At 41.8% G+C, this 15,787-nt stretch overlaps 1 protein-coding gene across 2 annotated transcripts in view; it reads right to left on the bottom strand.

Moving 5' to 3' along the window:
* The window catches only part of FBXW4 (F-box and WD repeat domain containing 4), an 80,299-nt gene extending 64,788 nt beyond the window's left edge, over window positions 1-15,511 (bottom strand). The window contains exon 1 of one of the 2 annotated variants that reach the window (XM_059900670.1): window positions 14,722-15,511. In XM_059900670.1, coding sequence (XP_059756653.1) covers window positions 14,722-15,443 — 722 coding nt within the window. In that variant the 5' untranslated portion in view covers window positions 15,444-15,511. The remainder of the gene's footprint in view (window positions 1-14,721) is intronic. The other variant, XM_059900671.1, reaches the window with a different exon arrangement.
* Window positions 15,512-15,787: the final 276 nt, after the last annotated feature.

The raw sequence follows: 15,787 nt of genomic DNA, 5'->3' as shown, positions 1-15,787 counted from the left end.
ATCTCAAAAACATTCTGAATGAAAGAAACCTTACACAAAACAGTTCATATTGTATGATTCCATTTATGTGAAGTTTGATTAGAAGAATAACTAATGAATGGTGAAAAAATCAGAACAGTGTTGACCACCAGGGTGGAGATGGGAATTGACTGGGAAAGAATATGTAGAAGCTTTCTGGGGTAACACTTTATATCTAAATCTCGAAGGAATTTGGGTCATGCAAGTGTGTATGCATTTGTCAAAAATGTATCAAATGATAAACTTAAAATTTGACCATTTCATTGTATATAAATTTTTCTTAAAAAAAAAGAACCATAAACCAATATACTCTAGTCAATGATATGCATGCATGCAAAACTGTTTAGAGGTGAAGTGTACTGCTATCTGCAACTCACTTTAAATGCGTGATAAGGCAAACATAGTAAAATGTTCACTGTAGAATCTAGGTGGCGGGTGTATGAGTGTTCATTATACAATTCATTCAACTTCTATGTTTTAAATTTTTCATTCAAAAAATGTTGAAGGGGAAGTTTCAGTAGTACTTTCTGGATGAAGAAAGTTGGAGCAGTAAGAGATGAGGGAGCTCAGCAGCAAAAAGAATGGCATAGTTTTGGGGTGGGTTGGAGTGGTAGGGGGTAGGGAGAAGAGCTCAAGTCCCTCGTGAAAGTGCACATTTGGACGGAATTTTGAAACTGGAGGCAAGAATTTGAACATTCCATTTCAGGCCCCCATATTTCCCCTGTGTCTCCTTGGCTTGCTCCACTGGACAATACAAGGTACACTGCTTGGGACACAGAGTAATAACTTGTCATGTCTACCGAGAAAATGAGAGAAACAAACATTTCTTCCAGTATTTGCTGTATCTTCATATTTACTACCCTTTACTAAAAGACAGCAAGCAAGTCCTGCTTTCAAGATTCTAAAAGATACAAAGTAAAATTTCAAAGTTAGGAAAGAAATCACTACTTAATTAGTGCTGTTGGGTTTCTATTACATGTCCCAGCTTTATTAGAAAGAAGGGAGGGAAGAAAAATATGCATGCCTAGAAAGAACACTAGAAGATTTCCAGACTCTAAAATAGTTAACTGTGGATAGCCAACTTTGGGTGTTTTAACTTTCTTCTTTGTGTTTTTATGTATTTCCCAATTTTTCTACAATGTAATATTTTGGTAAAGATAAAAATACTCATTAAAATAATAATAATGCTTTTGATAAAACTGGATATCAATAGAGCAAAAAATTTTCATTTCATATCACAATAGGTATAATAAATTCCCCCAAAATGAAAGAGTAAATTTAAAATAGTTCTTTTAACTAAAAGGTTTTAAAGTATTTAAATTTTAAATACTGCATAGAAGAAAGAAAGAGATTAAAAAAGATTAAAAAGAAAGCAACAGAGCAGGGGAAAATTAACAATGAATGCTATGGGTTTTATCCCTAAAGTTTTATCCCTAAAACTTTTAGGGAACTGATAAAAAAATCTATCAGGATAACACTCTGTCATCCATATCAAATAGCAGATAAGAACAGTCACACAGGGGCTTCCCTGGTGGTGCAGTGGTTAAGGATCCACTTGCCAATGCAGAGGACATGGGTTTGAGCCCTGGTCCGGGAAGATCCCACATGCCGTGGAGCAACTAAGCCCGTGCACCACAACTACTGAGCCTGCACTCTAGAGCCCGCAAGCCACAACTACTGAAGCCTGCACGCCTAGAGCCTGTGCTCTGCCACAAGAGAAGCCACCGCAATGAGAAGCCCAGGCACCACAACAAAGAGCTGCAACTAGAGAAAGCCCGTGAGCAGCAACAAAGACCCAACTCAGCCAAAAATAAATAAATAAATTTATTTAAAAAAAAAAAAAAAGAACAGTCACACAGAGTTCCCATGATAAACACTGGAGAAACATCCCGAAACAATAATAGTTTACAAACATGCACATTAAAACAATTAATATAAAGTACCACCTCACATCTATTAAGTGGAAGAACCACATACTAGCTTTGGTTTGATAAAAGGATTTGGGTTTGTTTATATATTGCTGGTAGCACTCTGGTACAGCCTTTCGGAAAGGCATTCTGTCAAGAAAAGAAGTTAAATGATAGCTTCTGACCCAGCATTCTCAACACTATATCAGAAAGAAATAATTCAAAAGAAAAATATTTTTTTACAAAGATATTTATAGTTGCAGCTGTATATTAGAGCTAAAATCTAGAAATAGCCCAGATGTCTGTCTGTGGGGGAAAACGGTGTACTAACACAATGGAACATATTGCTATTAGAAATGACAAATGTGAGCACTGCAAAACATTTTGGAAATTACTGTAACAAGTAATGGTAATTTTAAAACAAAGTCAAATTTATAAAGGTAAAGGTGAGGAGATACTACATAAAATTATGTCTCCATAAATAGCTCAGAAGAGGTAAACAGATGGAGTTTAGGAAGTATTTTTTAAAATATGTATCACATAATTGCTGACACTTTGGTCTTTTCATTTACCTTTAACCTTTTAATTTACTTTCATTTAAATAATAGATTAAATGAAGTTGTGAGAAAAACACAGAATGCAGACATAGGAAACTGGGATCTGGGCCCCAGTTCCGCCTCTTATTAATGATACAACCCTGGCTACCTAGCTTCTCTAATTGTCCATATCTGCACTTATGAAATAAGGATAGTATTTCATACAATTATGGTGTTTTAAAATGACAACTAAAACGAAATACAGGATAAGTTATAAATCACTTGAAAAAGGTTAATTATTTTTACATAAATATAAATATAGTAGTAGTTTATATCAATGAATAGTGACATCACTAAAGCTAATCTAATAATCATTTCTTTTTCTTCTAACTAATTTAATTATAACTCTTAGAAATTGTTCTTCTAATGTCAAACATTAGCCCTCTTTCAGGCTGAGTGATTAGGATTTGGGTACACACATGTTAAAGCTAAAATATATTATTGAATTCTTCCACTGGGTGAATGTGGTCCCCAGTTTCACATTTCTAGAGAGCGACCTACACTACTAGATGGTTAGAAAACCAAGGACCATAAAAGACAGTCAACAGGATGGACCAAAAGAATTGAACTCGTAGTGAAAAAGATTAGACCCACTATCAAATCTTACCTACAAGTCCCTCCCAGATATAAAAGAGGAGATTGTTCATAGTTAAACCTCTCCTCTTGAGTTAGGTCTAAGTTAGTAGGTGGAGGTGAAACCAAAAATTGAATATTCTGGATCATAGCAGGAAGGAAACAAGGGAGAAAGAATCAATATATTTCCTGAATTGGGATAAGGACAATACTTCTCTCATCTCCCTGGTCACTTAACTGCCATTTGGTGACACTTTACTAAGGGTCAAAGCACTGCCCTGAGGGCCTGATCACAGAAGCAAGAAACTTTCAAAGTTGAACTTTAGATGCTGCTACCAAGCAGCAGGTGCAGGCATCCTCTCCCACAACCAACACCATAATCAAAATATTTGGCTCTGGTCTTTCAAATCAAATTTCAACTTTTTAAAAACATTCCATTTGGCTTTCACTTGAGAAACAGTTACACTTTGTTAAAAGCAGCTTAACAACTCAGCTTTTTTTTTTTTTTAATCCCTTTTGTTTGTTCAGTTCTTTCTGATGGTTAGTTTCCCTAGCTGGTGGCCAAATCATATCTATATTCTTATTGGCTTCAACACTTGAAAAATCAGAAGGAATAAAAAAACTCCTCTCTCTGAAGACAGGTATCCCTCCCTCCCTGTAGGGACCTATCACAACCTAGTCAAAGGGAGTCGGTAGAACAAGTCCAAAGTGCCTGAGAAGACAGGAGTAGGTGCCCCTGGGAATTCAATAAGGACTCTTGCTCCCATCCTTGAAATGCTCTCAGCTTGGCTGTTTCTTCAACAGTTATTGGTATAAAGTGGGGGTGCTCCCCCCCAAAATGATTAGTGCCCTGTAAATAAACCTCTGGCGCAGCTATTAATGCATGGAGGAATCTCTAACCTGGCCTGTGGGCCTGGTGGAACTTCCATTTTCCCAGCCCTCTTTCTCTTGCCTCAGGCTCATTTTTCCACTTGGCCCCCCTCCCTCTCAGCTTTCCGGCACTTAGTCACCATTATAGTTTGACTGCATTCCTGGGTGCATGACCTATTTTAAACAAAAACAACACAACATGCACCCACGGTAAGCTATCAGGCCCCTTAAAATCTTGGCAACAGTGAGTCCAGAGGGACAGAAATTAATCTAGGCAGTTATCTAGAGTCCCCTTTCATTTCACCTCTCCTCATTCACACCCCAAACCAAAAGCAAATAAATAAACCGAATTTGAAGAAAAATGGCTGGGGGATGAAGGAGGGGAAGTGTGAGTATATTAGAGAGGTCTTTACCTGCACAGTCTCTGAGATCAGAAACCTCCTGGATCACAAATCAATTTCCCTCTTTGCCCCATCTTGAAGTTTGATTCCCCTTGATACCGCCAATGCTGCCTACCTGCGTGACTAACATGATTTCCATTAAGCATAAGTTCCTGCTGCCTTGGGAATTCAGTAAAGGAGCGTATCTGTCCACAAGTGTAGAACAAGGCCATCTCAAGGGGAAGTGGGCTAAGGATGGGAGACAGGGCTATGCAAAATGATGCTTGGGGGCTTGGAGTTTTAACTCAACACTGTCTCGATTTCTTTGATCTTCTTGCTCACCAGAAAGCAGATTTCCCCCCATATTGGCTGTGCCCACCAGCTCTGCTACCAATACTAAGAATCTGGCTCTAATGTATGTACAAGTATTTAAACAGCCCAAGACAAGAAGCTTCTAACTCTTCATTTATACACGTGTTAGACTAAATCCTCCAATGGCCTCAGGAGCAGAGGTCTATAATTAAGGTTCAAAATAAATCAATGAAAAATCATATTTTGTGTTAAACTGCCTATCTTTCTGGCCAGGGAATAGGGAACAGCCTCAACACCCAAGGAGAAGTGAGATTACAGGGAACATGCCCATCATGAGGACAGGACCAAAGGCAAGAAGAGCATGGAGCAAACCCACATCTCCCTTGAAAGGCCTCCAAATGTCAGCTCCCTTTACTCAATTCAACCTCACCTCCCATGGCTCCACACTCTGCAACTGAACTCCAGCCAAGCCATCTCTCTTTTACATTCATTCCCATCCCAATACCTTCTCCTATATTGCCAGAACCAGCCTACCTTTGTCCCTGACAAATGCATGCTTCCCCCTTTGGGTAGTAGTCAAATTCACCCATTTTTCTTCAAAATCCAGTTTAAGCCTCTACTTCCCTGACTCCTCCAAACATTCTTCTCTCTCTCACGTGAACCCTTAGACTGAACCTACCATAAACTGAGGCACTGTTAGCTTTTCACAGCTGTATGTCTTGTTTGTCCAATACAGTCATAAATTCCACAGCATTGACTCTTAAAACTCTTAGTACTTCTAAAAGTGTATCTCAACCAGCATGCTGCAGAGCAGTGGTATACCAGGAACCCTGAACAAGTGTGCCATAAAATTTTTAATGATTTATAGACTTTATTTTCATTCAACCAAAGATCCACATTTTTATGAAGCTATCTGTCAGACAAACCACGGAGCCACAATATGGCTCATGACACAATTTGCTGCGAAAAAGAGAAAGATTGCGTGTTCAGAGGAACATATATAAACTTTACCTCAAAAGATATAAGAGAACAAGGTCAGGACAGTAAACAGTTCTACTCAAACAGTAACATACCAAACAGTGAACAAGTAAATGCACAGGTTTTTCAACTTTCTGAAACCTGCTTTTTTTAAAAAAAGACATTCATCTTTTAATCCTTTAATGTACTATCAAAAGTTCTAACACCATACAAAAATATGTCTTAGACAAAAAGGTAAGAACCATGGTCCTAGCATAATAGGTATTCTGATAGATACTGCTTAGGTATCTATCAGAAATACAGTTCCCCCTTTGGCAAGTCACACTTTCAACAATACCTATAGATTTTCAGGAGCCTAGACACACTACCTTCAAGCTCCAAAGGCCCTTCCTAAAAATGTACAGTATACCACATCTTCAGAAATTCAACCAAGCCCTCCAAATTCTTATGCTAGAGAGGCTCAAGGGAAGGAATCTGAGCAGATGAAGTATCTTAATGTGGCACCCACACGTCAAAGCTGTCCAAAGCAGTTTCTGAAGCACTGGGCATAACCCTGATTCTTTATGTGAGCTGAGGATTTAGGGCCGTGTTCACATTCATTTCCTCCTGCTATTGGTCAAGTTCTATATTTGCAGGGCACTTGACCAGTGTGTGTATTCTGCAAGGGGTTAAGAGATATTAAGCAGGAGAAAAAAGAATTTTATGGTCAAAACATTTTGGACAATGCTGAAATAAAATTAAACAGGTCTCTCTAGCACAGGACTTCTCTGAGCCTTTAATTTACCAATGGGCATTGTGAATCCCCAAGAGAGGGGATGTGGAACACAGCATTTCCCACACTCATTTAATCACAGAATCAGTTTTTCAAGAATCCCACAATACAGCTTTCAGAAAGGCTGATGTAGCACTTTCTGAGAATAAACAACAGCAAGAAAGATGCCACTGTTTTTTGTGAACAGGCCATCTTCTGAGTCATGAATCAGGCACTACCACAGACTCAGAAGTGGATTTTGTTCTCATACCTTCCAAATGACTTTTCCCTGGGCTCTCCATCTGAAATGTGAGGAATAATTATACTGCTCTGCTTCTCAGGGTTGTTTTTTTATTGTTTTTAATCTTGCAACTGTGTTTCATATTAATCACCAAAACAGGTTCTCAGCCCAAGTGGCCAGGCTTCAAAAATCCCTGGTGCCCTTCCAGCCTGGATGAAGAGATGGAGAGAACATGAACCAGACGCCACCCAGAAAGTTTTTACTCCAGTTTCTCCAGAAATCTCCGGTTTCTAGGCCATTATGATAAAGTCAAACCGTAGTGAAGATAAGGGATGAATGAGAGGTTCCCCTTTAGTAACTCACTTCTGGAGGGAGGCCACTTTTAATCACACACACCACCTGTATCTGAATCTTGACTCACCTTTTCAGTGTGGACTTTCTAAAGGAAATTCTAAGAAACATAGGAGATCAAAGCTGGATCTACAGGGAAGAAAGAAAAAGAAGTACTGGAAGAGGACTATTTCCCTTTCTCCACAGAGAAAGTACCAATTACAGAGCTAGTGAGCAGGGGAAATATCATTCCTTTCAGTGAAACAGCTTTCCAGGAAAAGTATCTCAACATATTTACTATAAAACAATTTAATTTCCCTGTCCCATCACCTGCCACCCCATCCCCATCCCCCCCAAAAGCCCACAGGTTGTGGATTTCCTCTCATTCTTGGCAGAGTTACCAGAAGAAATATAATACCCCCTTCAGACTGCTCCCAACAGCTGCTGGAACAAGAAGGGGAGCTGGGGGTAACCTCCCAAAGCTGCCTCTAAAAATGACCATTCCCCCTGCCAAACCATGTAGCCAGTGAACATAAGACAGCTCTTTTTCTACTTTCTTAAAGGGGAGACCCCAAAAGCAACAGTGTCCCCTAGACCAAAATACTTGCCTCCAGCCTTTCTGTTCTCCTCAACTTGACTCTAAGCTGAAACTTCTAATACCTATTTCTTCCCTAACATGCACTTCTTTTTTTTTTTTAATTAATTAATTAATTTATTTATTTATTTTGCCTGCACCAGACCTTAGTTGCAGCATGCGGACTTTTTTTTTTTTGGCTGCATTGGGTCTTCGCTGCTGCGCGCGGGCTTTCTCTAGTTGCAGCGAGCAGGGGCTACTCTTTGTTGCAGTGCTTGGGCTTCTCATTTCACTGGCTTCTCTTGTTGCGGAGCACTGGCTTTAGGCATGAGGGCTTCAGTAGTTATGGCATGCAGGCTCAGTAGTTGTGGCGCACGGGCTTAGCTGCTCCGCAGCATGTGCGATCTTCCCAGACCAGGGCTCGAACCCGTGTCCCCTGCATTGGCAGGCGGATTCATAACCACTGGGCCACCAGGGAAGTCCCCCTAACATGTACTTCTTAAAACAATCATCTACTACTTCACAGGACTAGCATTTTTTATTTGCTTGTTTAACCCACCAATATCCAAGTTAGGGTTCTTACCAAACTCCTATTCAAGGTAATTTCCTTGTCTCTGTCCACCTCCCCAATGCCATATTCCGCATGTGAGCGTGCACAAACACACACACACACACACACACACACACACACACACACCTCCTTTCAGGTCAAAAGCCTTCCTAGAGAAAAGCCTAGGAACAAATTGCACTGGTTGCACTGTACCCCGGCCCTTTTCCCCTTTCCCAACATCATCATACACTAAATGCACCTCAGTTCTGTCTAGAAAACCCCCTTGCCAGGCAGCAGAGAGACTTCCAGTTAGCCTTCAGCCTCTCAGCTGAGACCACCAACAAAGAAGTTCATGAATGTCAATTGGGGGCACAGGCAGTATCTCTCTTTGCCGAGGAGAAACTGGACAGAGCCTCCAGCATCATTCCCCAAAGGTGACAGCCGGGGTCGAGTGAAGACTGTGAAAACTGTACAAGGGCTGGGGGAGAAAATATAATGTAAGGAATGATTTGGAATCAGGGGCAGGAGGAGGCGGAGGCATGAACTGGCTGACCCCAAATGTCTTTTCCATCTCTAACTCCTATGATTCTTTGACCTCCAATTTTGTGCTGCGAACAAGGAATGGAAAGTCAACAGACGTGGTGATGTTTTGAAAGAGCCTGGCAGTCTGCTCTTGTCATTTAGTGGCCTTTGCATGTATTTTTTAAGGTGTCTCCAAGCCCTGTCTTCATTTCACAGTTGTCACCTTTCTCAACAATTTGAGCTCATGTCAAATACCAAAAAAGAAGGAGAAGAAGAAAGAATGTACTGGCAATTAATTGTCGGCTAAAGAGGGGCAGGCACAAAGGCCCATTGGGTGGCCCAGACTCCCAGGGAGGGCAATGTGGACAATTTGGATATAACGAAGAACTAACTCAAAGTTGAGACAAAGGAGCCAAACCTCTAACAAGAGATAAATTCTTTCTCCAGATAGTCTCATAGTCAGTTTTAGATACAGTTCAAGCCTTTACATGATTCAAGATTCATAAACATATTCTTAATTAGCACAACCATCTTGCTTCTACTGATTACACCTGGAGTTCCATCTGAAAGCTGTTCAAATCTGGGCAAGATTGCTGAATAGAAAGGACTTTCCTCAAGGATAAACCAAATCTTTGGATTCTCAACCTCATCTGATGGTTGACACACCTGAGATAAATTCTGGAGTTTATCAAAAATCTGTTTCTGTAGATCAGAGTAGGGGGCATGTCAATTTTCACTGGAAATTCAAAACTCACTTTTTCCTCATTTTTCCAAACAGTCAATCTCGTCTTAAATTTTCAAAATTTATTGGAGCTTGGTCTCAAGAAGAGTCTACCTGAAAGTCTCCCTATTCCATGGTTATGAGTTAGGACCAGAAACTAATCCAATGCCAGAGTCAATCCAGAGTTAAGGTTAAGTTGTCACACAAAGGTAATTCTTTTCTATGTAAAACACTCAAAAATAATTTTTTAAAAAATGTGTATGCTTCATCAGTAACCTCACTGCCAGTTTGATTTCAAGCAGCTCAAGCACAATCTCTACCTAAGGTGAAATGGCTAGACACAGAAAACTGAAACTAAGAAAACTGAGAGTATTGAAGTATTTTCAGAGGTTTCATTCAAAATAAATTGTTTATCTTGTAGATTATGAGGACTTTGGATTTCTCCATGATTCTGCCTTGAAAGCTAGGAAATTCATCCCCTACTATTCAAGTTTTACAAGACTGAAAAGGATATAAGCAGCTTCCATATTCTCACAGTCTTGGAGGAAAAGGCCTCTTGCATTCCTCCAGTTTGCATTTGGAGGTACTGACTGTACTAGACCATTTCCTGCTTCCACAGGTGTATTGTTTCATTTATTTTAAACATGTAAACTGAACTCACTTTTATTAACTCACAAAACCATTAAAAATAAGGCCTTTCCAAAACAGTTGAAGATAAATACATCCATATAAGAAACCTTTCAATGAACCAGAGAACAAGTAAGTGACTGCTTCCTAGGTAAGGCAGAAAGGTGAAGGAGAGAGCCAAAGCTACTTTAAGTTGCTAATTGTTTTCTGAAAATCACTGTTTAGGCCCTAAAAGTAACCAGTGAGCAATGCCTTCTCTGTTCAGAGTTAGGAAACTTTATGCTTTCTGGGTCAAAAAAATGCTCTTAGGTGCAATCATTTTAAAACAAACAAACACACTCTGCTTATCTGTGTCCATCTCACCACTCTGGACGTTAATCATCACTGAAATAGATACCCCATTCCCCTGGCCTCAAAGAGCTCCAAGCCTACTAGACCCTGGCTGAGGAATGAACGTACATGCCAGGGCAAACACCTCAGAGCCTGACTCCCTAAACACCTATTGTTAATTCTAGGCAAATCTATCACAGGCAAATGCAAGAGAGCACCCAGGTAATGCTCAAAGGATATTTGAAATAAAATTCAAGTTTGAAAACATACAGGACTTAATTTAGGAGGAAGAAGATCAAGACTGGCAAAAGTATTTAATATAAGACTGCAAAAGTATTTTTAAAAATAGATTTACATACATAGATATACTTTTTTCTTTCCATTCTTTGCTCTTGTTAATTTTACAGTATCAGAATTTAAAAATAGCACCTTTGCTCTTCCACCTCTCATACTTTCTAACTTCTTACATTTAGCCTACATTATAAACTGACGGAGTTAAATTTCACTGTTTTGTTCTTGAAGACTGAACTAGCTTAGTTTTGCCCCTACTGTTCAGGAAAAACTTAAAAGATTGCTATATGAAACATTTCCTTGATTTTTATATTAAAGATATTTCTATTCCCCCAGGCTTCATAAAACTTTCAAATAAAACTGATTTTAAACCAGATGACTGACTCAAGCTGTCTTTGTGTCCACTTAAAAAAGAAGTTCAGGATACCTACCAGTGTTCACTGTTTGGGCAAGAGGCCTAAAGGGAAGCAAATTATTTGTTTGTGGTTTTAAAGTGGCCAAAATGCCTTCAAGCACAAGTATAGACCATTAACAAATCACAAGGAACCAAAGCAGTTCATCTTACTCAACAAAGCTATGATCAGTTAGGAACAGCCAAACTGAATGGGACTTGCCCTGGGCCGGAAGGTCAGTAAACCTTACTTTGTGTTTCTGAGAATTCATGAGGCTCTTCGGCAGGGAGTGCAGACCCTAAAGCCCACAGGTTCTGCTGTCATGTTTCCAAAAACATTCAGGACAGGTGAGAGAAACTAAGCAGTGTGTGTGTGTGTTTTCCCCCACCTCCTGTCTTTAGGCAGCATCTCCAAGTCAAACCATCTTCACTTTTGCTATATAGACTGACTAGAGGAGAAGCCAAGCAATTAAAGTGTTCCATTTTACACCAATTTATTGAGTGCCTACCATGTGCTGAACACTGTGCTATCACTTACACATCACAACATTTAAGCCTCATTTTACTGGATATGTTATTCCCATTGTTTATAGATGATAAAACTCCGGGGCAGTGAAGTTGTGTGGCTTCTGATAAAATGCAGTTTTGTGTTGTGCTTATAAAAACTTATCCTACTGTCCAGTGTGCAGTTAATTAGCCCAAAATATGAACTACAGCCCTGCCACTATCCAAGCAGCCGTACTTTCATTGAACTTTGGGCCCAAGCTCCCTGATGCCCTAAGAGAGCTGGGGTACGTGCCATCTCCCTCCAGGGATGACAACCACCTCACCTCTCTTGGTGGCTTATCACATCTCTGCAGCTGTCCAAAAACAGACCACACTGGTAAACATTCTCTCCACCTGCTGTAACACGCATAGCTTTTCCCCTCAACTCAGAAAACGCGAGCAGTGACCCTGCTCTTTATCAAGTGCTGGGGTAAAACAACTTCCCTAGAAAGTTGGAGATACCACATCCTAGGACATAGGCAAGAAATCAAAACACACATGGCTAATAAATAATAAAGCCAAATCACTTGGCAGTCTCAAAGCACTTTATACTATAAACCCATTTTCATTTTGTTATTATTACTTACAGAGTGCACACTCATTCACATTATCTCTCTTTTAGAGCATTTGAAAAGGAAAGAAAAATAAACATAAATTCTTTCATTTGTTCATTCAATCTCTATAAACAAGAAAGCCAAATTTTGCCATGGCTGACTTGGGTTTCGGGCATTTTAGACAACTGCTCTTCTAGGTCAACTGACATGTTCTTTGAAAGAGTTTTTCTTACAAAAAATGAAGGTAATAAGACTTGCATGCCCCCAAAATCCCAAAGAATCATTATCATCAACAACAAAATTGTACTAGAAATAATAAAAGTTAAACAAAATATCAGGTTCAAAATTTCCAAAAGATTGTAGCAATCCTGGACATCATTAATAATACCCAGCTGGAAAACATACTGAAAAAGAGATTGCATTCGCAATAAAAACAAAATGAATAGCATATTTAGGAATACTTAGGAATAAGTGTAACAACAGACATGTAGAAACTTTATAGTGAAAACCACAGAAACTTTTGAAAAGGCATAGAATTTTTTTTTTTTTTTTTGCTGGGGCGTTGAGTGAGAGTGAAGACATCACATACATACAAATCCAACAAGGATAATCTAAACCTAACAGATATTAGACTCTGTCAAAAGGCAGCAATATTTAAAATAGAATGGAAATGGAAAAATACATCAGTGGAACAAAATGGAGAGTTCAGATATAGATCCAATATATATACATATATAATATGTATGTATGTGTGACTGTATATACACATAGCTATATAAACTTAATATCTGGCAAAGTAAGCTTTCTAAAAATGTTTTTGTCTTTCTAAAGGGAAAGACAAGAATTATTTAACAAAAAGTGTAGTGGTAACTAGGTAGCTGTTTAGAAAAAAAGAAGGTTGAACTCACCCCTTATACCAAAACAAAAGTGATATTAATGAAAGTGTTAACTATTTTTAAAAATCAAATTTTAGGAAGACCAGCAGAATATCAGAGAAGACTTATCAGGTCTGTGGAGAAATCATAAATTTCTCAGTTTGTGGTGGGGGGAGGGGGAGATTTAAAAATCACATAAAAACTGACAGATTCTGATATATTTAAATGTACAACTTCTATAGGCTAAAAACAGTGAAGTAAAAAGAACAAACTGGGAAAAATATAATATTTGCATCAAAGATGACATACTAGAGCCTAATATCTATGACCCACAAGAATTGGAATCCTTTATAAGAGTAACTTCAGGACCCCAATAATAAATGCGCAAAGACTAGGAAAAGACAATCTCACAGGTGAAACAAACACAGGGGAAAATATTTATGCTGGTCAGTGGTAAAGGAATGCAAAATAACAAAATTTTGAGATACCATTATATGTCCACTAACATAGCAAAGATTTTTTAAATTCTTACATGAAATTGGCTTAATAATTTGTTGCTATTGTCACTGTAACTTGGTACAACACCTTTTTACAAACCATAACCTTTGATCCAGTAATGCCAATATTGAGAATTTAGACTAAGGAACCAATTCAAAAAGACATATGTATTATACAGTATGTGACATATCTCAATAAAGCTGTTACCAAAAAGTGCATTAAATTATTCATTTCCTTGTTATCTATGATAGCAAAAAGCTGCATACAACCTGAAAGTCTAATATTAGAGGAATGTTTTTAATCTCATGGTACAGCCCACAAACATTTATTATGTACCTATTCTGTTAGGATCAGTAGGATAGCAACTAAGAGGAGGAAGAAGAAGTGTGCAAATGAAAAGTAATTTTTAAAACTGAATAGTTATCTAGAGGTGGTGGTATTATAGCTTTTTATGTTTTAAACCAACTTTCTTTAATATTGCTATACTGTATTAGAACTACCTTTTTTCTTTTTTAACCCAAATTGGATGGAGTTGGGTGCAATATGAAAGCTTTTACTCCCCCAATTCCACACTTTTTTTTCCCCCTCCCTATTAACTGCTTACGTGGTTAAGTTTTTCATTCACAGGTCTCAGATCCTACCAAGTACAGGCCAAATTACAATACCATGCCTTCGTGTACAGTCTTAACTGTACTCATCCAACCCCCTGCCATAAGCAGGCACCCTTTTTTGTGTCATTCTGCCTCCATCAAGTCATAAACTATGGTTGACACTTGGACCAAGGGCCTTCTTTTGGGGTGTGAACCCTTTTCTCCATATTCTATTTTATCCACGCCCTGAAGCCTAACAACCCTTGGAAGGGGGTGAGAGGGTGAATGTCCACAAAAACGTCCTGAAAGGCCACATAGTGGATATGGGTCCTACACCTGGACGGGAGGAGGCCTCTAAAGCCACAGACCAGCCGGGCTCCTCTGGAGCTGAGGAACCCAGGCGGTCAACGTCTGCGAAAAGACACAATTAAAAGCTGAAGGGAGTGCTTAAGATGGCTAATTGTGAGGAGCCGCCCACGGGGAGGGTGCTGACTGAGGGATGCTGTTGGGAGGCCTCCTCGGATGGGGGCCTCTGAGAGGAGCAGGGTGCTCGGGGAGGGATCGGCGGAGGCCGGGTCCGGGCCTCGGAATTCGGGGGGCGACACAGCCCCAGGCCGACCAGGCCGCGGCGCCCCGCCCTTTCCCGGGACGCGGGCCGGCCCGGGGCGGGGAGCGGGTGGGCGAGCGGGCGCTTACAGGTCGGTGCCGAGACGCGTGAAGCCGGAGTTGAGCGAGGCCCGGGCTATCCGGCGCCAGAGCAGGTCGCAGTTGGTGAAGCGCCGCAGCCAGCGGCACACCTGAGCCAGGCGGCCGAGGGCCTGCATGTCCAGGTAGGAACAGATGAGCAGCAGCAGCTCCTCCGGCAGGCGCAGCAGCGCGGGCCCCGCGGCGGGGCGGCCGGCAGGCTCCCGGGCTCCCGCCTCTTCCTCAGCCGCCGCCGCCGCCATGGCCGCCCCTGTCCCAGCGAGGCGGCCCCAAGCCTGAGCCCCGCGTCCCTGTGCTCTCGCCGGCCTGGCCTCCTCCCGCTGTCCAGTTCTGACCCTCCACTCCTCCTTCTTTCCATTATCTCTTCCTTTGGCCTCCTTCCGCGCCCCTGCGCTCCCCTCATCTCCCCTGAAGATCCTTCTCGCCCCTTCCTCTACGCTTCCGCCTCCCTCTCGTACCTTTCCCAGGCCTGCCCTCTCTCCCGCCTCGGCCCCCAGCCCCGCTGCCTCCTTCGCCTGTGGCGGCTGCGGCTTCCCTTCCGCCCCGCTTCCTCTTCCGCCTTGCCCTGCTCCTGCTTTCCCCTTCCCCTTCCCTTTCCTCCGCTTTCCCCTCGCGGCTCTCCCTTCCTGCAGTTTCCGCGTCTCCCCGCTCTCGCCCTCGCCCTCGCCGGGCCCGCCGTCCCCGGGGGGCCCTAAGCCGCCCTGGCTGCCCATGAGCGGCCGCGGAGCCGGCCCGACGCGGAGCCAAGCCCGAGCCGCCGCCACCGCCGCCGCCGCCGCCGCCCCAGGAGGAGGCGACACCATGTCGGACCGGGTCACATGGGGCGGCGCGGGCCGAGGCCTGGGCCCGCCCCTCACACCCGCGGCCGTGGAGCGGCTTTGGGGTGCGGGCCGAGACCGGGGAGAAGCCCCCTCCCATGCCCCGGGCCGCCCGGAGCGTGTGCAGGAAGCGCAGCTTGCGTTCATCTAGCATGCGAGGCCCGCCGAGCGCCTGTCTAAGGCCGCCAAGAGGAGCTTCGGCATTCAAGAAGCGCTTAGTTCTAGCCCCTGCCCTCAAG

Source organism: Balaenoptera ricei, chromosome 16 (genome assembly GCF_028023285.1).
Source record: "Balaenoptera ricei isolate mBalRic1 chromosome 16, mBalRic1.hap2, whole genome shotgun sequence".
In the NCBI taxonomy this organism is placed as follows: Eukaryota; Metazoa; Chordata; class Mammalia; order Artiodactyla; family Balaenopteridae; genus Balaenoptera; species Balaenoptera ricei.
Note: the sequence above shows the minus strand (reverse complement) of the source record. Positions and strands in the feature narration are given on the sequence as shown.